Genomic DNA, 23,498 nt, shown 5'->3' with positions numbered 1-23,498 from the left:
ATGCGCAGGTTTATGAATTCAAGCAGAAAACTGTTGCATGAATTTATTCTTATTCTAACTGTTGGTGGATCAGGACTTAAAATGAAGCAACTGGAGGCTGACTTGCTTGTTACAGTGAATGGAATCCTGGAATTACAACAACTTCTTCAATCAAACTGCTCTAAAACTCCAGAATGATTTCGAGGCTCAACATGAGGTTTTTTTTTTTTTTTACCTTTTGGTTTCTATACTGTTTTTTTTTTTTATTCAATAGATCAACACACCAGTTTAGCGCACAGTAAGCTCACATTACACAAGTTACACCATAAAAGTACCACTGTACAAAAGCACCAACTGGATATATTTGTGACACGTTACAACTTAATACAGGTAATGCAATGTGAGCTGTGCTAAAGAGTTTTGACCACTTGATAGTACAAGTACTACTACATGTACCAGCTGGACTGTCAGTCAGATGGCCCTTAAGTTTCACTGGTTACATGAAAAATCTCAGCACCGTCACTGAAAAGGAGAAACTTTGTCATTTTATTTCAGTGATTATCTGAAACGGATGGAAACTAACATCCTGCCATAATATCAAGCCATTGTATTTGCTGATCAGTGAGCAGACAAAAACATCTCATTGTATCAATAAATACAATTCATCTGAACCACAAACTGACCTCAGCTGAGGCGGGATTCATTACATGGCTTTTTCTACACTGCTTTATTTTAGGGAAGTGTAAGAAACTGGCAACTGTGTAAGATCCATACATTTGTCATTCATCAGTCACACCTGTGTCCATATTTGGGTTTTGCATTTGCAGAAACAGCAGTCATTAACACATGAGCACAGCTTTCATTGGATTAAAAAAAACCCACATTGTTTCAAGTTTATAAAATAAACATTAACTACGTCTGTTCACTGCTGAGTTTTCAACTTGGTACACGATCTCAGACAGTGATATTAGTTCAGGCTTGAAAAATGAGAAACGTGAACGAGCATGATCTTATTCGTGACAGATATACTATTCATGACTTACAAGGAGATTCTCAGTTACTGCGTTCATTTGTTTTCAGTTCAGTCCTCCAAAGTAATCGTCTCATGTGGTGGTAAAGTGGACAAAACATTCAAGCACACTGCGTACTTATTATACTGAGGTTCACTGTACAGTTAAGTTTCTGAATCCTGATGAGCAGCCAGTTCCCCTCCTTTCAGAAGCAGGAAAAAAAGATAAAATAATTCTTTACATTTTGTAAGATTAAAGAATTATAATCCCCTGGAATGTAATCTTCTGTCATAGGGGATTAGCAACTGAAAATTGATTAATACAATTAAATGTCAAAAGCTATTACAGTATTTTGGGTACTCCATGCAAAAACAAATGAAAGGCAGATACATGATAGCTAAAAGATTCACTCATTGATTTACTTGTTAAATCAACTGAGTCTCTTGGCACACTCAGTCACATATATATGCGGGCCTTGCTCCCATATATATGTTGTTTAAAAAAATGACATGACTAAAAACTACCATATTTACAAAATGCTGATTCCCTTTTGTTTCATACTTTAAAAGTTGTTGCTTTTAGTTAATTGTGCAGTTTCTGTATATGTTAGACATCAATGCTGTTATGGAGCAAGACAAAGCACATTTAGATATAAATGTAAAATATCATCATGTGTGTTTCTTTTTTTTTAAAGAGGGAAAACAGTCTCTTAAAGGCATTTCAACTTTCCTGTGTCCACACAAACAGTCCTCGGTTTGGCTTCTTTGAATATCCACCAGTGTAATTTTTCTGCTTATTGTGGTGAAAAGCGAGGCAAATCTTTTGTATGAAGGTGTGATTTGTGGTTGAAGCCATGCAGTCTTATCATGCACACCGAATGGACACGGAGGCCTTGTTGACTGGCTATATATGTGCTTAAAGGAAAAAAAGGGGGGTTGCATCATTGATCTGCCACCATAGTCTGTTTGGTCTCGTGGCATGAAGAAGGGGGACGCGGGAGAGCCAGATTGATGGGCACGAGAGGGGTTTCAGGGCGGGGCTTCCTCCTCTCCTCTGCGAAGTCGGTGTCAATCCAGTTGGTACACAGCTGGAGGTCTGGCCTTATGTGGAACTGCCGCTGCTGGTGGTGGATGCCTGCCAACAAAGAAGAAGGCAGCAAAAAGAGTTATTTCTGGAGCAATGGCCGTCACGTTGCTGGCCAAACTAACACATCTCATGCATCCAACATCTGCCACTCAGACAGGGGCTTCAGGCAGAGGACAAGAGTGGGGGGGGGGGGGGTCGGGCAAATCCTTGAACATACATGGTGAGGTGGCAGTCTATCAATGAATATACCATGCTCTGGGTTTGTGGGAAGGAGGCGGGTGGTTGCTAGGTAACTGGATGACAATTTTCACTTTGCACATTTCCTGCACAAAAAATAGGTCATGATGCACACAACAACAGACGGGATTTCACATTGGTGAAGTCAGTCACTCTTAATCAAATTATTAATATAACCAAAGTGAGAAGATGCAAACATACCAATTACAATTTTAATCTACTTGTGATGGATCAGAAGGTGATGAAGGGATTCAGATGATTCAGTTAAAGCAGCTCACATCCACTAACACTCTGTTGACATCATAAAAGCCAGATTGGAGCTAAAAAGCAGAGTCTACTCCGACAGAGATCATTTTTGGAAGCGTGTCAATGAGCTTCATGTGCAGCAGCAGCATATTTATAGGAATTCATAAAGCAAATGATCAATATGTATGAGCTCAGTGGGCAGGCGAGGTTTAACTCAACACTTGACTCTCATTTTCTTCCCCAAATTTAATGTGAGTTTTATCTCATCATCCAAGTCACCATATTTCCATTTTTATCTCAGATTTTCAGACTCTTTAATCTTGTGATTGTCACTGCCAAATATCTTAGTCCCCTGAGGTCAGTCAAGGTCATCAGGGTTATATTCTTTAAGACATACACAATTAAACCCTCACTTTGCATTGTGATATTAGTCGTGTTGTTTTCCTCAAGGTATTTCAGCAGGTTTGAAGGGTGATCGTGATTTATAAAAGCCAACATGTGGACATGACACATGAGATGTGATGTCAACTGTGTGACTCTGCAATTAAAAAACAAAACAAAACACCTTCTTCAGTAGAAATAAATAAGACAAATAAAAGAAATCACAAGGGACAAAGGAAACACAAAACACAGCGAGGTCTGCAACATAATTCATAAAAGGGCATCCCGGTGGGGGAGTTAAGACTCCTGCATACCTCCAGCTGCAGAGTGGACTTCCTTCATTTAGGGTACTTTAGAGTGAGAAGAAAAAAAAAAGAAGAAGCAATTCAATGATCAGATCATTACGAGCACAAAAAAATGGTTATTTGTGTTTGCAGGCTATGATCACAGAGTTGATGTTGAGGTTCTATGAATGAAATGTTACCTCTGAAAAACACCAGACAGTTGGTGACTCAACATAAATATTATGGTGGCTTGTTACAAGCTGTTCAATGAATGTGCCTTAAACACAGTGGCTATACACTTACATGGCCAGCACGTATCTGATATCAACCTGATGAAGATGATACTCTGAGCAAGACACTCCCATGTAAAGAGCATCTTCTAAGCACTTCAACCTGAATAATGTCATACCTGGAGTAAGAAGGAATTCAGTTGTTGAGTTTTCTGATCTTAGTCACATCAGACACCTTTAACTGCACTATGAAACACCACCAGAGTTTTCTCAGCATGTTGACACACTTGGTCCAGCCGACAGAGAGTGCTACAAACCCAGGTGTAAGCACAGTTGTCTGCTTTAACAGCAAGAAAACCTTCAAACTCTTCCAGTTTCAGCACAACATAAGATCAGAATATACAGTAGGAGAACAGGACGTCATGTGGGTGACCATCTTCAGTTATTACTAAGACTTTGTTCTGTAAAACATAAAAGAAATATGAATTTAACATTCCATATGGAAGTAGTGTCTTATACAGAATATAAATGTAATGTTGACATCCATGTAAAAGTAATCAGTGTTACATTCAGTAATTTAAGTAAAAAGGAATAGAAGTATTTTATCCTCCTTTGACAATACAGTTCACTGTAAATCAGCTAGAAAGATAGACAGAACGCGACAGACAGACAGACAGACAGATGCCGCTCTGTAAAACAAGGAGCTGTGGAGGGAATAAGAGTAAGTCAGTTACTCGCTGATCTGATGTGGACTTGATAAAATCACAACTAAATCTGTCCCATCTGTGAAACATCCCCCACCATTTTGACTGTGTTTGTGCCTCTTGAGGTTCAATACAAATTCACAAGACAGGGAGGGGGGGGGGGGGGGGGTTGCATAATGGAGCCAGAAATGAATGTTGATGATTTCCAGCTGGATCCTTTTGTACACATTTGGATGAAGTCCGAGAACACATTGATAAACACTGATTTCGCAACATTGTCCACCCACACAAACACCATGTGTTTACATTGACACCATTAGGGTTCTGGGACAGGAGATATCCTGGATCCGCACAACTAAAATGTGTGTACTGGAAGTGACCTCTTGCACCATCAGCGAGTGTGTTGTTTTTGGGAGTTAGATTTTTCATTATATTTCAGATAATAGCTTTTTGAAGAGAAGGATCTGAAGTGAAAATCAAGTCCTGTGAAATAAAGTTTTGATATTTAACAGTCATAGTGAATGTGTGTGAAAATCACAATCAAGAAAAGGAATTACTCGGAATGGAACATTGCTTTTGAAGTTCCCACTGATACTGAAACGGCTTCATTTTTACTGTTTTTTGTTAACATTCAACTTTTTCAACTTACACCTTATTTATTGCAAAATAAAAAGACAGCATTGTCAGATATTGAAGTTTACACTTTGTTAGCAATAGTCTAGATATTATTCTTTTTTCCTTGTCACAGCTGTGAAGTGAATGAATTGTTGTACCGGCAGAGTGGAAGCTGCAGTGTCACGAGTGTAACCAAACACACTTTTCCTGCAGGGAGGAAAGATCTTCTCCCACCATCAATGTGTAATCTATAATCTCAGAAACCTTAGAAGCAGCTGACGCCCCAGACATACACCTGGATAGCTTTTCTCCCATTGACCTGAATGAACTGAGTACGAAAATTTTCTCCTCTTTACCATCCACCTGTTCCTCGACCCCATCCCTACAACACTGCTAAAAGACTCTTGACCCTGAGTTAGCAACTCTCTCTTAGATATGATCAATGTGTCAGTTCTCTCTGACACACACACACACACACACACACACACACACACACACACACACACACACACACAGGCATAACACTTGATGTCCTAAAAAGATCAAGCATTAGATCAGAATTTGATGTGATACACTGAATTGACCAAACATGTCAAATAAATGAAAATTAATGTTATCCATAAAAAATAAAATTACACAGCCGGGAAACATAAACAAGAGGAAGCAACAGCTCACACACTGCAGGCCTCCAATGCTCAGTGGGGTTGAGTTACATGCACTTAAGTTAGTTTGGGTTTGTGTGAATTCTTGGATCAAGATGAATAGAAATCAAATGTTTCGGCTGAAATTATTTTGACCCTCTTTCGTACGGTGGCCGACAGGACAAAATGACAACACCATAGCACTAAAAAATAGCCGCAAACAGCAAAATATCAGCATGTCATAGACACTCTTTAGAATGGGCATCTCAAAATATTATTCCAGTCACCCTGGCAGGTTGAATGATTTGTGGTTAAATTTTGTTTCCATTTAAAACACAATCATAGTGTTGCAAGATTATTTCAAAAGGATGTTCTTTTGAGCGCGTTCTTGTTGTCAAACTTAAATAATAGTTTTTCCAACCCTTCAGTGACACACCTGAATGTTTAGTTTTAGGAGTTTTATGTTTAAATTGTTACCCATTTATGACTAAGTCGCACGTAACATGATGCAGGAGCAGAGAATTATGTCCGACTGCTGAATGTCTGCCAGGTACTGACCCTGGATATCGTCTGGGAATTTATTTCTCCGAACAATCTTGGCAGTGTGAGATCATACCTGCAGGGTGGAAGCTGCAGAGTCACTGGTGTCCGTCATCCCTGTGCTTCTCGGGATGCTGGACACGATGTATCTGGAGCCTTTAGGCAGAGGCTGTCTGACCACCAGCTTCCCTTTCCTGGTCTCTGCTAGAAACAGACTGTACCAGTAGGCATCGTTGGAGACCAGAGTGGAGTCTGCGATGGTGGAGTTCCTCTCACTGATCACGCTGTTCCTGCAGGGAGGAGCCGCCTTGCTGGACTTGGGTTTCTGGCACTTGAGCACGATGGTGACCAGTATGGTGATCAGCAGGAGAAAGGAGACGGAGCCCAGACCGATGACCAGGTACAGGTTGAGGTCTGAAAAGATGTCGTACTCCAGAGGCACCTCGGTCATGTCAGAGTAGGCCTTAACAGCAGTCTCCACGGTGGACAGCTTGATGGTGACCGTAGCAGAGAGAGCAGGCTCCCCGTTGTCCTTGGCAACCACAACCAGCCGCTGGTGGCGCGGATCTCTGTAACTGAACATCCTCATGGTCCGGATCTCTCCGTTGTACTGGTCCAGACTGAACAAGGTGGCGTCGGTCACCTGGAGAAACTGGTAGGTGATCCGAGAGTTGTGCACAGAGTCTGTGTCCAAGGCGATCACCTTGGCGACCAGGGATCCTTTATCAGTGGATCTGGGGAGCTTCTCCTCCACCACTGATCCGTGCGCTCGCCACGGAGACACGATGACGGGAGCGTTGTCGTTCTGGTCCACGATGATGATGTGGACGGTGACGTTGCTGCTGAGGGGAGGAGAACCAGAGTCTCTGGCCTCGATGTGGAAAAGAAACTCCCTCTCGATCTCATAGTCAAAGGTTTTGAGGGCGTAAAGGTTCCCGTTCTCTGGGTTGATGGAGAACAGCATGGACATGGAGGTGTTGGCGATCTCCTTCTCCAGGATGAAGTAAACTAGATACTGGTTCTCGTGGAGGTCAGGGTCAAACGCGGTGAGTGAGCTGAGCAGGGCTCCAGGAGCGTTATTCTCCATGACACGTATGGTGTAAAATGACTGAGGGAACTGTGGAACGTTGTCATTGACGTCCAGCAGCTGTAAAGTCATAGTTTCGTTGTCAGATAAAGGAGGAGAACCTCTGTCTGTCACCGTGAAGGTGACGTCATATTCCGGAACCTTCTCGCGGTCTAAGGGCTCTGAAACTACTAACTCATAATAGTTATCAGAGGACTGCCTCAGTCTGAAAGGCATCTGATCTGGAATATGAAGATCCACCACTCCGTTGTCCCCTGAGTCCTTATCACTCACACTGACTACTGCGATCACTGTGTCCACACCAACATCTTCACTGACTGGACTCTGAAAAGACTTGATGGATATTTCAGGGTGGTTATCGTTCATGTCCGTCACCTGTATTGTTAGTTTACACTGTCCAGATAAAGAATTTGGCCCTTTGTCGCTAGCAATTATTTCCATTTCATAGAATTTAGAATCCTCATAATTGATCATCTCCTTCACTCTGATTTCACCGTTTCCTGGATTCAGGTTAAACATATGCTGGGTTCTCTCGGATGTATACAAACTATAGGAATAAACAACATCAGAATTAGACGCCTCATCTGCGTCAGTGGCGTTTAATTTAATCACTAAACTGCCAATCGGGGAGTTCTCCATCACGTCTACGACGTACGTGTCTTTGTCAAATGCTGGGGCGTTGTCGTTTACATCAAGCACGCGCACAGTGATGCTGGCTGTACCTGTGCGCGTGGGAACGCCACCATCCACAGCAGTCAGGATCAGATTATGAACCGCCTGCTGCTCTCGATCTAAAGCCTTTTTCAGAATCAAGTCAGCAAACTTCGAGCCGTCTCTCCCTGTTTGAATTTCCAACGCAAAATGTTCACTCGAGCTGAGGTGATAATCTTTCACAGAATTCACTCCAACATCTGGATCCACAGCGTTATTCAGCGAGAATCTCTCTCCGGCAGGACTTGATTCAGAGATGTCCAGGTGCATCGTTCCTCGGCGAAAATGAGGAGCGTTATCATTAATATCCGTGATTTCCACCTCGATGTTAAACATTCGGATTGGGTTTTCAATCGTAGCGTCCAGTTTCAGAGAGCAGTATGTCGTTTTGGGTGGGCACATGGACTCTCTGTCTATTATTTCGACAATAAAAAGCTCTCCAGTGTCTTTTTTGATGTCGATATGCTTTTTATTGGCCACGACATCGATGCGCATTTTTCTCTCCTTCAGTGTCTTCACGTCTAATCCCAAATCCGATGCGAGATTAGCAACAATCGAACCTTCCTCCATTTCTTCAGGAATAGAATAATGGGTGACAGCGGATGCGAGGTCTGTGATTACAGAGAGGAAGATAAATACGCAAACGTACCTCGTCCCAAATGACTGCCGGACGTGAGGCGCCATCGTGATGCCCCGATGCCCTCAGACGCCACTAAACTGTCCAGTTATCAAACGAATAAACGCCACGGCGGTCCTGCCAGGAAATGCGTCTTCAGGCTTTCACCAGGCACACGTTCCTGCGTTGTCTGACTGCTGTTCCACCAATCAGTTGCAGCGAGAACGATGACCTCATCAGCGAGTGAGTTTTCGTGGAGAGCAGCGACGTTGATCGACCAGTATTAGACTTTGTTAACATTTTAACAAACTAAATCATCATGACACTTCTCGTTTTTAAAACGGAGGATGGCCCGGTGATTTATAAAAGACCATGCTGATTACTTTCAGTATTGTGATAGGTTTAAATGTCTGATTTCCAAACTTTTATGTGTTGGGTGGCGGAATTCAACAAGTTTTCAGTTTCATTTTATCCATACACGCGCCTCTCCGTTTATGCACGTGTACAAAGTGATGTCAGAGGCACGCAGGTGCTCAGTCCTCTTATTTTGTGGCTTTTACGCTGAAGTACTTGTGCATGAATCAAGAATGAGCATTTGGTCTATGTTTAAAAAGAAAATGAGTGTATCAATTAAAAACAAAACTTTTTTTGCACTCAATACAATAAAACTCTCCTCACACGTTGCTTCAGTTTGTCTCCCATTAGACGAGATGATATGTGAAGAAATATTCTCAAGAAAGAAGAATATTGGCTTTTCCTCAAATTATGCACTGAATTCCAACAAATTACATCCATCAGGAGAGACCGAGTGACCAGATACGATGAAGGGACAATTCTAACACACTCAACTCCACATGACACTCGTAAAACACATTTCTCTCTGGGAAGTTAACAGCTGTCAGCAGGGGAAAGTAAAACAAGTGAAGAAGAGACTGGTCATTCTGAAGCCCTGACACCAGAGGTCACTCATGCCACTGTCACCCAGAATGTAAGCGGCCCAAGTATTTCAATGTTGTGTCTGACCCCCAAACAATACCGGGGCATCCTCTCAACCACAGGAGCACACACACACACACACACACACACACACACACACACACACACACACACACACACACGATGCCCTAAAAACGTCACTCAATAGATCAGGATTTTATGTAACTCGCTGAATTGACCAAACATGTCTAAATATAACCCATAAAAATAAAATTGACCACAGCTGGGAAACACAAACAAGAGGAAGCAACAGCTCACACACTGCAGGCCTCCAATGCTCAGTGGGGTTGAGTTACATGCACTTAAGTTTGTTTGGGTTTGTGTGAATTCTTGGATTCATATCAAGATGAATGTAATCAAATGTTTCGGCTGAAACTATTTACATTCTCTTTAGTACGGTGGCCCACAGCACAAAATCACAACAGCATAGCACAAAAAAACAGCAGCAAATCAAAGCACAGCGTCAAAGTTTATGATTTGATGTTTTGTTTTGCAATTCAGAGTCACTGGAATACAGACATTTAACGTGGCTATTGAATTAATAAATAAATCAAAACATGAATTATGTGTTGGAAGAAAGAAGTGGTAGTTTTAACTCACAGAACTTGCCTTGCTACCAATGTCAGTACTATCAGGTTAATGTAGTGAAAATATCAGCATGTCATAGACACTCTTTAGAATGGGCATCTCAAAATATTATTCCAGTCACCCTGGCAGGTTGAATGATTTGTGGTTAAATTTTGTTTCCGTTTAAAACACAATCATAGCGTTGCAAGATTATGACAGTCAGATTATTTCAAAAGGATGTTCTTTTGAGCGCGTTCTTGTTGTCAAACTTAAATAATAGTTTTTCCAACCCTTCAGTGACACACCTGAATGTTTAGTTTTAGGAGTTTTATGTTTAAATTGTTACCCATTTATGACTAAGTCGCACGTAACATGATGCAGGAGCAGAGAATTATGTCCGACTGCTGAATGCCAGGTACTGACCCTGGATATCGTCTGGGAATTTATTTCTCCGAAAAATCTTGGCAGTGTGAGATCATACCTGCAGGGTGGAAGCTGCAGAGTCACTGGTGTCCGTCATCCCTGTGCTTCTCGGGATGCTGGACACGATGTATCTGGAGCCTTTAGGCAGAGGCTGTCTGACCACCAGCTTCCCTTTCCTGGTCTCTGCTAGAAACAGACTGTACCAGTAGGCATCGTTGGAGACCAGAGTGGAGTCTGCGATGGTGGAGTTCCTCTCACTGATCACGCTGTTCCTGCAGGGAGGAGCCGCCTTGCTGGACTTGGGTTTCTGGCACTTGAGCACGATGGTGACCAGTATGGTGATCAGCAGGAGAAAGGAGACGGAGCCCAGACCGATGACCAGGTACAGGTTGAGGTCTGAAAAGATGTCGTACTCCAGAGGCACCTCGGTCATGTCAGAGTAGGCCTTAACAGCAGTCTCCACGGTGGACAGCTTGATGGTGACCGTAGCAGAGAGAGCAGGCTCCCCGTTGTCCTTGGCAACCACAACCAGCCGCTGGTGGCGCGGATCTCTGTAACTGAACATCCTCATGGTCCGGATCTCTCCGTTGTACTGGTCCAGACTAAACAAGGTGGCGTCGGTCAGCTGGAGAAACTGGTAGGTGATCCGAGAGTTGTGCACAGAGTCTGTGTCCAAGGCGATCACCTTGGCGACCAGGGATCCTTTATCGGTGGATCTGGGGAGCTTCTCCTCCACCACCGATCCGTGCGCTCGCCACGGAGACACGATGACGGGAGCGTTGTCGTTCTGGTCCACGATGATGATGTGGACGGTGACGTTGCTGCTGAGGGGAGGAGAACCAGAGTCTCTGGCCTCGATGTGGAAAAGAAACTCCCTCTCGATCTCATAGTCAAAGGTTTTGAGGGCGTAAAGGTTCCCGTTCTCTGGGTTGATGGAGAACAGCATGGACATGGAGGTGTTGGCGATCTCCTTCTCCAGGATGAAGTAAACTAGATACTGGTTCTCGTGGAGGTCAGGGTCAAACGCGGTGAGTGAGCTGAGCAGGGCTCCAGGAGCGTTATTCTCCATGACACGTATGGTGTAAAATGACTGAGGGAACTGTGGAACGTTGTCATTGACGTCCAGCAGCTGTAAAGTCATAGTTTCGTTGTCAGATAAAGGAGGAGAACCTCTGTCTGTCACCGTGAAGGTGACGTCATATTCCGGAACCTTCTCGCGGTCTAAGGGCTCTGAAACTACTAACTCATAATAGTTATCAGAGGACTGCCTCAGTCTGAAAGGCATCTGATCTGGAATATGAAGATCCACCACTCCGTTGTCCCCTGAGTCCTTATCACTCACACTGACTACTGCGATCACTGTGTCCACACCAACATCTTCACTGACTGGACTCTGAAAAGACTTGATGGATATTTCAGGGTGGTTATCGTTCATGTCCGTCACCTGTATTGTTAGTTTACACTGTCCAGATAAAGAATTTGGCCCTTTGTCGCTAGCAATTATTTCCATTTCATAGAATTTAGAATCCTCATAATTGATCATCTCCTTCACTCTGATTTCACCGTTTCCTGGATTCAGGTTAAACATATGCTGGGTTCTCTCGGATGTATACAAACTATAGGAATAAACAATATCAGAATTAGACGCCTCATCTGCGTCAGTGGCGTTTAATTTAATCACTAAACTGCCAATCGGGGAGTTCTCCATCACGTCTACGACGTACGTGTCTTTGTCAAATGCTGGGGCGTTGTCGTTTACATCAAGCACGCGCACAGTGATGCTGGCTGTACCTGTGCGCGTGGGAACGCCACCATCCACAGCAGTCAGGATCAGGTTATGAACCGCCTGCTGCTCTCGATCTAAAGCCTTTTTCAGAATCAAGTCAGCAAACTTCGAGCCGTCTCTCCCTGTTTGAATTTCCAACGCAAAATGTTCACTCGAGCTGAGGTGATAATCTTTCACAGAATTCACTCCAACATCTGGATCCACAGCGTTATTCAGCGAGAATCTCTCTCCGGCAGGACTTGATTCAGAGATGTCCAGGTGCATCGTTCCTCGGCGAAAATGAGGAGCGTTATCATTAATATCCGTGATTTCCACCTCGATGTTAAACATTCGGATTGGGTTTTCAATCGTAGCGTCCAGTTTCAGAAAACAGTGTGTCGTTGTTTTCAGGGGGCACAGAAACTCTCTGTCTATTCTTTCTAGAATAAAAAGCTCCCCGGTGTCCTTGTTGATATCAAGATATTTCTTATTAGCAACGACATCAATGCGCATTTTTCGTTTCGTCAGCGTCTTCACGTCTAATCCCAAATCAGATGCTAGATTAGCAACTAGAGAACCTTCCTCCATTTCTTCGGGAACGGAATAATGGGTGACAGTAGATGCGAGGTCCATGGCGGCAGAAAGAAAGAGAACTGCGGTAACGTACCATCTCCGGGGAAACTGATGAACCTGACGAGCCATTGTGAATAATCCGGATTCAGAATATTCCCTTGTGACATTGAAGCAAAGAAAAATGTAATTTATTCATCCAATGATGAGCAACAGCGACCGTCTTGAACGAAAATCTGTCTCGGTGGCATCAGCAAAGAGGTTCACGTCATGTGTCAGCCTGACCAGCCGCCAGCAAAATACCGCGAGAACAATGATTTCTGTGCGTTTTTTGCGGGGAACAGCGACGTGAATCGTTGTCTATGAAGCTCTGCACCTGCTCAGTTATCAAAAAGTACTTATTGTCAGATACACATCATTTTTTGCAAAGCCTGATAAAAATACTTTTAAAAAATAGACTTCTTCGTCTTGGTGTCTGAATTTTACTTCCACATCATGTATGTGAATGACAACCTCAATTTTTTTGGTTCTCTTACTGTTAAGAGGATTTTCATATTGTACGTTTCTTATATTCAATATTTAAATGTTAAACTTCGATGAAGTGTAATTGTGTGGATGCATTTGTGTTGTCACGCCATTGACGTTTGTGAGTTTTACGCACCGAGTGTTTGCGTAAAACCACTCAAGAATTTAAAATAAGTTCTTTTTCTCTGATTGGCTTAACTTTGTCATCAAAGGATTTATAATAAGTGCAGTTTCTACATTCAGCAGACAGTTGCCTCAGTGCCTATGAAGACTCAAATTTAGGTCGCCTCCAGTTTGAAGAATACCTGAGTTATACTTGGCCCAGGAGGAAAAATATTCTCTAATCTGGTTGTATTTCAATAAAAAGATTGTTATTTTTTCATGATAGTTGGATGTCACTGGTTCACTCCTATGTGAGATGTTTCTTTGATAAATATCAAAAAAACACACACTACTGCTTAGACATATATTTTCAGACATTAAAAACTGATACAGGCTCAGCTGTGAAACTTCCAAAAGAGCGAGTATCTCTTTACTGTAGCAGCGCCTAATTGTTTCTTTATTGCATGGATTTTCATACCTGCAGGGTGGAGGCTGCAGAGTCACTGGTGTCCGTCATCCCTGTGCTTCTCGGAATGCTGGACACGATGTATCTGGAGCCTTTAGGCAGAGGCTGTCTGACCACCAGCTTCCCTTTCCTGGTCTCTGCTAGAAACAGACTGTACCAGTAGGCATCGTTGGAGACCAGAGTGGAGTCTGCGATGGTGGAGTTCCTCTCACTGATCACGCTGTTCCTGCAGGGAGGAGCCGCCTTGCTGGACTTGGGTTTCTGGCACTTGAGCACGATGGTGACCAGTATGGTGATCAGCAGGAGAAAGGAGACGGAGCCCAGACCGATGACCAGGTACAGGTTGAGGTCTGAAAAGATGTCGTACTCCAGAGGCACCTCGGTCATGTCAGAGTAGGCCTTAACAGCAGTCTCCACGGTGGACAGCTTGATGGTGACTGTAGCAGAGAGAGCAGGCTCCCCGTTGTCCTTGGCAACCACAACCAGCCGCTGGTGGCGCGGATCTCTGTAACTGAACATCCTCATGGTCCGGATCTCTCCGTTGTACTGGTCCAGACTGAACAAGGTGGCGTCGGTCACCTGGAGAAACTGGTAGGTGATCCGAGAGTTGTGCACAGAGTCTGTGTCCAAGGCGATCACCTTAGCGACCAGGGATCCTTTATCGGTGGATCTGGGGATCTTCTCCTCCACCACCGATCCGTGCGCTCGCCACGGAGACACGATGATGGGAGCGTTGTCGTTCTGGTCCACGATGATGATGTGGACGGTGACGTTGCTGCTGAGGGGAGGAGAACCAGAGTCTCTGGCCTCGATGTGGAAAAGAAACTCCCTCTCGATCTCATAGTCAAAGGTTTTGAGAGCGTAAAGGTTCCCGTTCTCTGGGTTGATGGAGAACAGCATGGACATGGAGGTGTTGGCGATCTCCTTCTCCAGGATGAAGTAAACTAGATACTGGTTCTCGTGGAGGTCAGGGTCAAACGCGGTGAGTGAGCTGAGCAGGGCTCCAGGAGCGTTATTCTCCATGACACGTATGGTGTAAAATGACTGAGGGAACTGTGGAACGTTGTCATTGACGTCCAGCAGCTGTAAAGTCATAGTTTCGTTGTCAGATAAAGGAGGAGAACCTCTGTCTGTCACCGTGAAGGTGACGTCATATTCCGGAACCTTCTCGCGGTCTAAGGGCTCTGAAACTACTAACTCATAATAGTTATCAGAGGACTGCCTCAGTCTGAAAGGCATCTGATCTGGAATATGAAGATCCACCACTCCATTGTCCCCTGAGTCCTTATCACTCACACTGACTACTGCGATCACTGTGTCCACACCAACATCTTCACTGACTGGACTCTGAAAAGACTTGATGGATATTTCAGGGTGGTTATCGTTCATGTCCGTCACCTGTATTGTTAGTTTACACTGTCCAGATAAAGAATTTGGCCCTTTGTCACTAGCAATTATTTCCATTTCATAGAATTTAGAATCCTCATAATTGATCATCTCCTTCACTCTGATTTCACCGTTTCCTGGATTCAGGTTAAACATATGCTGGGTTCTCTCGGATGTATACAAACTATAGGAATAAACAACATCAGAATTAGACGCCTCATCTGCGTCAGTGGCGTTTAATTTAATCACTAAACTGCCAATCGGGGAGTTCTCCATCACGTCTACGACGTACGTGTCTTTGTCAAATGCTGGGGCGTTGTCGTTTACATCAAGCACGCGCACAATAATGCTGGCTGTACCTGTGCGCGTGGGAACGCCACCATCCACAGCAGTCAGGATCAGATTATGAACCGCTTGCTGCTCTCGATCTAAAGCCTTTTTCAGAATCAAGTCAGCAAACTTCGAGCCGTCTCTCCCTGTTTGAATTTCTATTGTAAAATGTTCACTCGAGCTGAGGTGATAATCTTTCACAGAATTCACTCCAACATCTGGATCCACAGCGTTATTCAGCGAGAATCTCTCTCCGGCAGGACTTGATTCAGAGATGTCCAGGTGCATCGTTCCTCGGCGAAAATGAGGAGCGTTATCATTAATATCCGTGATTTCCACCTCGATGTTAAACATTCGGATTGGGTTTTCAATTGCCGCGTCTAATTTAAGAAAACATGATGTGGCTGTTTTCAGGGGGCACAGAAACTCTCTGTCTATTCTTTCTAGAATAAAAAGCTCCCCGGTGTCCTTGTTGATATCAAGATATTTCTTATTAGCAACGACATCAATGCGCATTTTTCGTTTCGTCAGCGTCTTCACGTCTAATCCCAAATCAGATGCTAGATTAGCAACTAGAGAACCTTCCTCCATTTCTTCGGGAACGGAATAATGGGTGACAGTAGATGCGAGGTCCATGGCGGCAGAAAGAAAGAGAACTGCGGTAACGTACCATCTCCGGGGAAACTGATGAACCTGACGAGCCATTGTGAATAATCCGGATTCAGAATATTCCCTTGTGACATTGAAGCAAAGAAAAATGTAATTTATTCATCCAATGATGAGCAACAGCGACCGTCTTGAACGAATATCTGTCTCGGTGGCATCAGCAAAGAGGTTCACGTCATGTGTCAGCCTGACCAGCCGCCAGCAAAATACCGCGAGAACAATGATTTCTGTGCGTTTTTTGCGGGGAACAGCGACGTGAATCGTTGTCTATGAAGCTCTGCACCTGCTCAGTTATCAAAAAGTACTTATTGTCAGATACACATCATTTTTTGCAAAGCCTGATAAAAATACTTTTAAAAAATAGACTTCTTCGTCTTGGTGTCTGGATTTTACTTCCACATCATGTATGTGGATGACAACCTCAATTTTTTTGGTTCTCGTACTGTTAAGAGGATTTTCTTTTTCTCCGTTTTTACATTTAATATTTAAATGTTAAACTTCGTTGACGTATAATTTTGTGAATGCATTTGTGCTGTCACGCCATTGACGTTTGTGTATGTGTTTCACGCACTGAGTGTTTGCGTAAAACCACTCTAGAATTCAAAATAACTTCTTTTTCTATAATTGACTTAACTTTGTCAATAAAGGATTTATAAATGCCGATCCCACATGCAGCAGACACAGATTCCTCCGTGCCTTTAAAGTATCGAGTTAATTCACCTAAATTTTAAAGATTAAGTTATTTATCCTTGGCCCAAGTGGTAAAATATTATTTCATTTGTTTTGCTTCTATTTAATTTTTGCTCTTATTATATTATATTTCAACTTCATTTGATCAAGAAGATTTTAGATGTTAGTTAGTTAATTTATCAGATACACAAGGACAAATATTCAGATGTATATTTTTTGACTTCAGAAACTGATACAGGCTCAGCTGTGAAACTTCCAAAAGAGCGAGTATCTCTTTACTGTAGCAGCGTCTAAATGTTTCTTTATTGCATGGATTTTCATACCTGCAGGGTGGAGGCTGCAGAGTCACTGGTGTCCGTCATCCCTGTGCTTCTCGGGATGCTGGACACGATGTATCTGGAGCCTTTAGGCAGAGGCTGTCTGACCACCAGCTTCCCTTTCCTGGTCTCTGCTAGAAACAGACTGTACCAGTAGGCATCGTTGGAGACCAGAGTGGAGTCTGCGATGGTGGAGTTCCTCTCACTGATCACGCTGTTCCTGCAGGGAGGAGCCGCCTTGCTGGACTTGGGTTTCTGGCACTTGAGCACGATGGTGACCAGTATGGTGATCAGCAGGAGAAAGGAGACGGAGCCCAGACCGATGACCAGGTACAGGTTGAGGTCTGAAAAGATGTCGTACTCCAGAGGCACCTCGGTCATGTCAGAGTAGGCCTTAACAGCAGTCTCCACAGTGGACAGCTTGATGGTGACTGTAGCAGAGAGAGCAGGCTCCCCGTTGTCCTTGGCAACCACAACCAGCCGCTGGTGGCGCGGATCTCTGTAACTGAACATCCTCATGGTCCGGATCTCTCCGTTGTACTGGTCCAGACTGAACAAGGTGGCGTCGGTCACCTGGAGAAACTGGTAGGTGATCCGAGAGTTGTGCACAGAGTCTGTGTCCAAGGCGATCACCTTGGCGACCAGGGATCCTTTATCGGTGGATCTGGGGAGCTTCTCCTCCACCACCGATCCGTGCGCTCGCCACGGAGACACGATGACGGGAGCGTTGTCGTTCTGGTCCACGATGATGATGTGGACGGTGACGTTGCTGCTGAGGGGAGGAGAACCAGAGTCTCTGGCCTCGATGTGGAAAAGAAACTCCCTCTCGATCTCATAGTCAAAGGTTTTGAGGGCGTAAAGGTTCCCGTTCTCTGGGTTGATGGAGAACAGCATGGACATGGAGGTGTTGGCGATCTCCTTCTCCAGGATGAAGTAAACTAGATACTGGTTCTCGTGGAGGTCAGGGTCAAACGCGGTGAGTGAGCTGAGCAGGGCTCCAGGAGCGTTATTCTCCATGACACGTATGGTGTAAAATGACTGAGGGAACTGTGGAACGTTGTCATTGACGTCCAGCAGCTGTAAAGTCATAGTTTCGTTGTCAGATAAAGGAGGAGAACCTCTGTCCGTCACCGTGAAGGTGACGTCATATTCCGGAACCTTCTCGCGGTCTAAGGGCTCTGAAACTACTAACTCATAATAGTTATCAGAGGACTGCCTCAGTCTGAAAGGCATCTGATCTGGAATATGAAGATCCACCACTCCGTTGTCCCCTGAGTCCTTATCACTCACACTGACTACTGCGATCACTGTGTCCACACCAACATCTTCACTGACTGGACTCTGAAAAGACTTGATGGATATTTCAGGGTGGTTATCGTTCATGTCTTCAACCAGAATTTTAATTGAACATTGTCCTGATAAACTACTGGCTCCTTTGTCGCTTGCTATAACCTCCATATCATAAATCCTGAAGTCTTCATAGTTCAACATTCCCTTGACAGTAATCTCACCTGTTGAAGGATTCAGACTGAACGTTTCTTGTGTTTTCTCTGGCGTATATAAACTATATGTGTAGGTTATATCAGAATTTGAGCCTTCGTCTGAGTCTGTTGCATTCAGATGAATAACAAGACTTCCAATCGGAGAATTTTCCATTATTTTAACATTATAGGTTGGATTATCAAATGTAGGCGCGTTGTCGTTTGTGTCTAAAACCCGAACAATAATACTGGCAGTGCCAGAACGAGCAGGTGAACCTCCATCCACCGCGGTGAGGATCAGATGATGAACAGCCTGCTGCTCTCGGTCTAAGGCCTTTTTCAAGATCAAATCCGCGAACTTGGATCCGTCTCTTCCAGTCTGAACCTCGATGTTAAAATGTTCACTTTCACTCAAATGATACGTTTTAACTGTATTACTTCCAACATCTGGATCAGCTGCGTTACTGAGGGAGAATCTCTCTCCTTTCGGAGCTGACTCGGATATGTCCAAGTGTATGACGTCTCTACGAAACTGCGGGGCGTTGTCATTCATATCTAGTATTTCTAGTTCTATATTAAAGATCCTAACCGGATTGTCAAGAGTTACCTCCAGTTTTAAGTAGCATGATGACCACTTAGTCGGGCAAATGTGCTCCCTGTCAATCTTCTCGACAATGTACAGTTCTCCGGTCTCTTTGTTCACATCCAGATATTTCTTGTTCGCGATGATGTCCAGACGCATCTTCCTCCTGACCAGGGTTGTAACGTCCAAGCTGAGATCGGTAGCCAGGTTGGCGACAACCGATCCTTCTTTTAATTCTTCTGGTATTGAATAATGAGTCACAGAAGCCGAAGCGTGGTGGATCGTGAATAAGAGAACGAGGACGCTCACGTACCTCCTGTGCGGCTGCATTGTTCGATAGAAATCCAGTCTTTTGTATTCGCCGGAGTCAGTCAGACGATCGGTGCTCATAGACGCCACTCTGACGTCAAGATCTTGATCCAAACGAGGAAAACGATTGAAATCCAGGTGATTTTTCAATGATTATTCCTGCAGAAACGTTTGATGTTGGCCGGATGAGATTTCAGCACCTCGGAGCTGTCAGTTTCTCTCCAGACCTCCCCTCCTACCAGCGACCCACCGTCATGGCGACGGAAGGCTGATCTTAAGAGACCTAAACAGCACCACCTTCTGCCTCTCTTCAGGCTCCACTTGAACGAATGATATTTCCGATCATGAATCATTTGAAATCAAACAGTTTCTCTGAAGTCACTGAATCAATCCCGCCTGTGACAAAAGTACAAGTGAGTCAGGCTCGCTCATTCATCCCGGTTGGGTCCTTCATTCGTACGGTTGTGGACGAGGGTATTTGAGACGCTTTGCGTATTTAGAAAATGTGATTGAGTTCAACGCGTTCAGCAGCCTATCAGGTTTTTCCCTGAGCAGTTGCAGTTCTTCGATGTTTCGGCTGTCGCCTGTGTTTTTTCACTCGTCGTCCAGTTTCAATTAAGAGGAGGGAAGTTTCTCCACCCGCTCTTTCTCAGTGGGTTCAGGACAGTCCAGGGTACGAGGGTCAGAGAGACGCTGTCTTAGTCTTGGCTTCATTTCTAGAATATATTTTTTTCCTGTCCATCCTCAAAAATCAATGTGTTTAGACGTCTGGTTCATCGTGATACGTTTATGGGTTATTTGTTCAGTAATGACATTTTTCCCTTTCAATTTCTGTTTTATTTCGACATTTGGACAATTTTTGCCAACTTTTTTTTAAATGAAGCGTGGGTGTTCAGTGCGTCACGACAGATGTTGGTTTGGCAGAGGTACAGGCCTTTTATTATTGTAGAGGCTGAGGAAGATTTTATTGAAACTGTTGGTTTTACTAAAGTTTATATGTTTTTTTCATATTGAAATAAATAGTTGGGGTTTGGAAAGATGGACTACTGTCTAATTCACCTCTAGAATAAAATATTATTTAAAACCTTTAAATGGCAATCAGATAATCCACTGACATGTAGACATTTGAAGCAGGTTTTCAGATAATTTTTGAAAAATGTTTTTAGAGCTTAAAGATGAAACTCTCCTGTATGAAAATGTGTAAATCCATGACTAAAAAAATTTCACAGGGGATGAAGTAGTGAGGAATTGAATTGTATTGACTTTACCTGCAGGGTGGAGGCTGCAGAGTCACTGGTGTCCGTCATCCCTGTGCTTCTCGGGATGCTGGACACGATGTATCTGGAGCCTTTAGGCAGAGGCTGTCTGACCACCAGCTTCCCTTTCCTGGTCTCTGCTAGAAACAGACTGTACCAGTAGGCATCGTTGGAGACCAGAGTGGAGTCTGCGATGGTGGAGTTCCTCTCACTGATCACGCTGTTCCTGCAGGGAGGAGCCGCCTTGCTGGACTTGGGTTTCTGGCACTTGAGCACGATGGTGACCAGTATGGTGATCAGCAGGAGAAAGGAGACGGAGCCCAGACCGATGACCAGGTACAGGTTGAGGTCTGAAAAGATGTCGTACTCCAGAGGCACCTCGGTCATGTCAGAGTAGGCCTTAACAGCAGTCTCCACGGTGGACAGCTTGATGGTGACTGTAGCAGAGAGAGCAGGCTCCCCGTTGTCCTTGGCAACCACAACCAGCCGCTGGTGGCGCGGATCTCTGTAACTGAACATCCTCATGGTCCGGATCTCTCCGTTGTACTGGTCCAGACTGAACAAGGTGGCGTCGGTCACCTGGAGAAACTGGTAGGTGATCCGAGAGTTGTGCACAGAGTCCGTGTCCAAGGCGATCACCTTGGCGACCAGGGATCCTTTATCGGTGGATCTGGGGAGCTTCTCCTCCACCACTGATCCGTGCGCTCGCCACGGAGACACGATGACGGGAGCGTTGTCGTTCTGGTCCACGATGATAATGTGGACGGTGACGTTGCTGCTGAGGGGAGGAGAACCAGAGTCTCTGGCCTCGATGTGGAAAAGAAACTCCCTCTCGATCTCATAGTCAAAGGTTTTGAGGGCGTAAAGGTTCCCGTTCTCTGGGTTGATGGAGAACAGCATGGACATGGAGGTGTTGGCGATCTCCTTCTCCAGGATGAAGTAAACTAGATACTGGTTCTCGTGGAGGTCAGGGTCAAACGCGGTGAGTGAGCTGAGCAAGGCTCCAGGAGCGTTATTCTCCATGACACGTATGGTGTAAAATGACTGAGGGAACTGTGGAACGTTGTCATTGACGTCCAGCAGCTGTAAAGTCATAGTTTCGTTGTCAGATAAAGGAGGAGAACCTCTGTCTGTCACCGTGAAGGTGACGTCATATTCCGGAACCTTCTCGCGGTCTAAGGGCTCTGAAACTACTAACTCATAATAGTTATCAGAGGACTGCCTCAGTCTGAAAGGCATCTGATCTGGAATATGAAGATCCACCACTCCGTTGTCCCCTGAGTCCTTATCACTCACACTGACTACTGCGATCACTGTGTCCACACCAACATCTTCACTGACTGGACTCTGAAAAGACTTGATGGATATTTCAGGGTGGTTATCGTTCATGTCTTCAACCAGAATTTTAATTGAACATTGTCCTGATAAACTACTGGCTCCTTTGTCGCTTGCTATAACCTCCATATCATAAATCCTGAAGTCTTCATAGTTCAACATTCCCTTGACAGTAATCTCACCTGTATTTGGGTTCAAATTAAATGTTTCTTGTGTTTTCTCAGACGTATATAAACTATATGAATATATTAAATCAGAATTCGACCCTTCATCTAAATCTGTGGCGTTCAGATGAATAACAAGACTCCCAATTGGAGAATTTTCCATGACACTGACGCGGTAGCTGTCCTCCTTAAATGTCGGGGCGTTGTCATTAGTGTCTAAAACGTGGACAATAATACTCGCCGTGCCAGAACGAGACGGAACACCGCCATCTACAGCTGTTAGGATGAGATTATGAACATCGTGCTGTTCTCGATCTAAAGCCCTCTTCAGGATCAAATCAGCAATTTTTGATCCATCTCTTCCGGTTTGAATTTCTATCGTGAAATAATCACTTTCGCTCAGGTGGTAAGTTTGAACAGAGTTCGAGCCAACATCTGGATCAACCGCATTACTCACTGAGAAGCGTTCGCCCGCCTGTGTTGATTCTGAAATATCCAAATCTATTGTTTCTCGTCTAAAGTGAGGCGCGTTGTCATTTATGTCCAATATCTCTAATTCGATATAAAATATTCGTTTGGGGTTTTCAATGATTGCTTCCATTTTCAGATAACAAGATGTCTTGGCAAGACAAAGAGACTCTCGGTCAATACGCTCAACGATGTACAGCTCCCCTGTTTCTTTGTTCAAGTCCACGTATTTCCTGTTGGTGATCATCTCGATGCGCACTTTCCGTTCGATTAACGTTTTCACATCAAGTCCCAAATCTCCGGCTAAATTCGCGACGACAGAGCCTTCCTCCAATTCCTCGGGGACAGAGTAGTGTGTAACGGCAGAGGAGGGGTTCAGGGTGGCGACGAGGAGAAGGATTGTCGACACGCACCTTTTCCAAGGAGAGAAGCAGATAAATCCGCCCATTGTTTCTCCAGATTGTCCTTCAGGTAGGGCAAATCCTTCCGTTCAGGATCCAGGGTGCCCCTCAAAATTAGAATGAGATTCCCTCACGAGATGAGGACAGAGAGAGCGATCCTTTGAACGGAGGTTCTTCAGCACCAGGAGCTGTCCCTTGTCTCCCTGTGTCAGTCGAGGGAGGACTGTCGGAGTAACGTGACGTCACAGACGTGAAATGACTGAGAAACAGCGACCCTGTGTGTAACAAGTGACCATCCAGTCGAAATAAAAGTCATCCTATTTTTCAAACC

At 44.3% G+C, this 23,498-nt stretch overlaps 1 protein-coding gene and 1 pseudogene across 1 annotated transcript; both read right to left on the bottom strand.

Moving 5' to 3' along the window:
* Nucleotides 1-28: 28 nt before the first annotated feature.
* Nucleotides 29-23,405, bottom strand: LOC147251057 (protocadherin gamma-A4-like). Its single transcript, XM_086221554.1, has 5 exons — nt 20,812-23,405; nt 17,177-18,247; nt 13,794-14,864; nt 3,254-3,289; nt 29-2,123 (listed from the first exon to the last, which is right to left on the bottom strand). Exons 1-4 carry the CDS (start codon nt 23,212-23,214, stop codon nt 3,278-3,280), a joined length of 4,557 nt encoding a protein of 1,518 aa, XP_086077680.1. The 5' UTR covers nt 23,215-23,405; the 3' UTR covers nt 29-2,123; nt 3,254-3,277.
* Nucleotides 8,452-13,764, bottom strand: LOC147251058 (protocadherin alpha-C2 pseudogene; annotated as a pseudogene).
* Nucleotides 23,406-23,498: the final 93 nt, after the last annotated feature.

The sequence above is a fragment of the Aulostomus chinensis genome, chromosome 13 (genome assembly GCF_037954235.1).
Source record: "Aulostomus chinensis isolate RoL2024-O1b breed Wild chromosome 13, RoL_Achi_v1.0, whole genome shotgun sequence".
Taxonomy (NCBI): Eukaryota; Metazoa; Chordata; class Actinopteri; order Syngnathiformes; family Aulostomidae; genus Aulostomus; species Aulostomus chinensis.
Note: the sequence above shows the minus strand (reverse complement) of the source record. Positions and strands in the feature narration are given on the sequence as shown.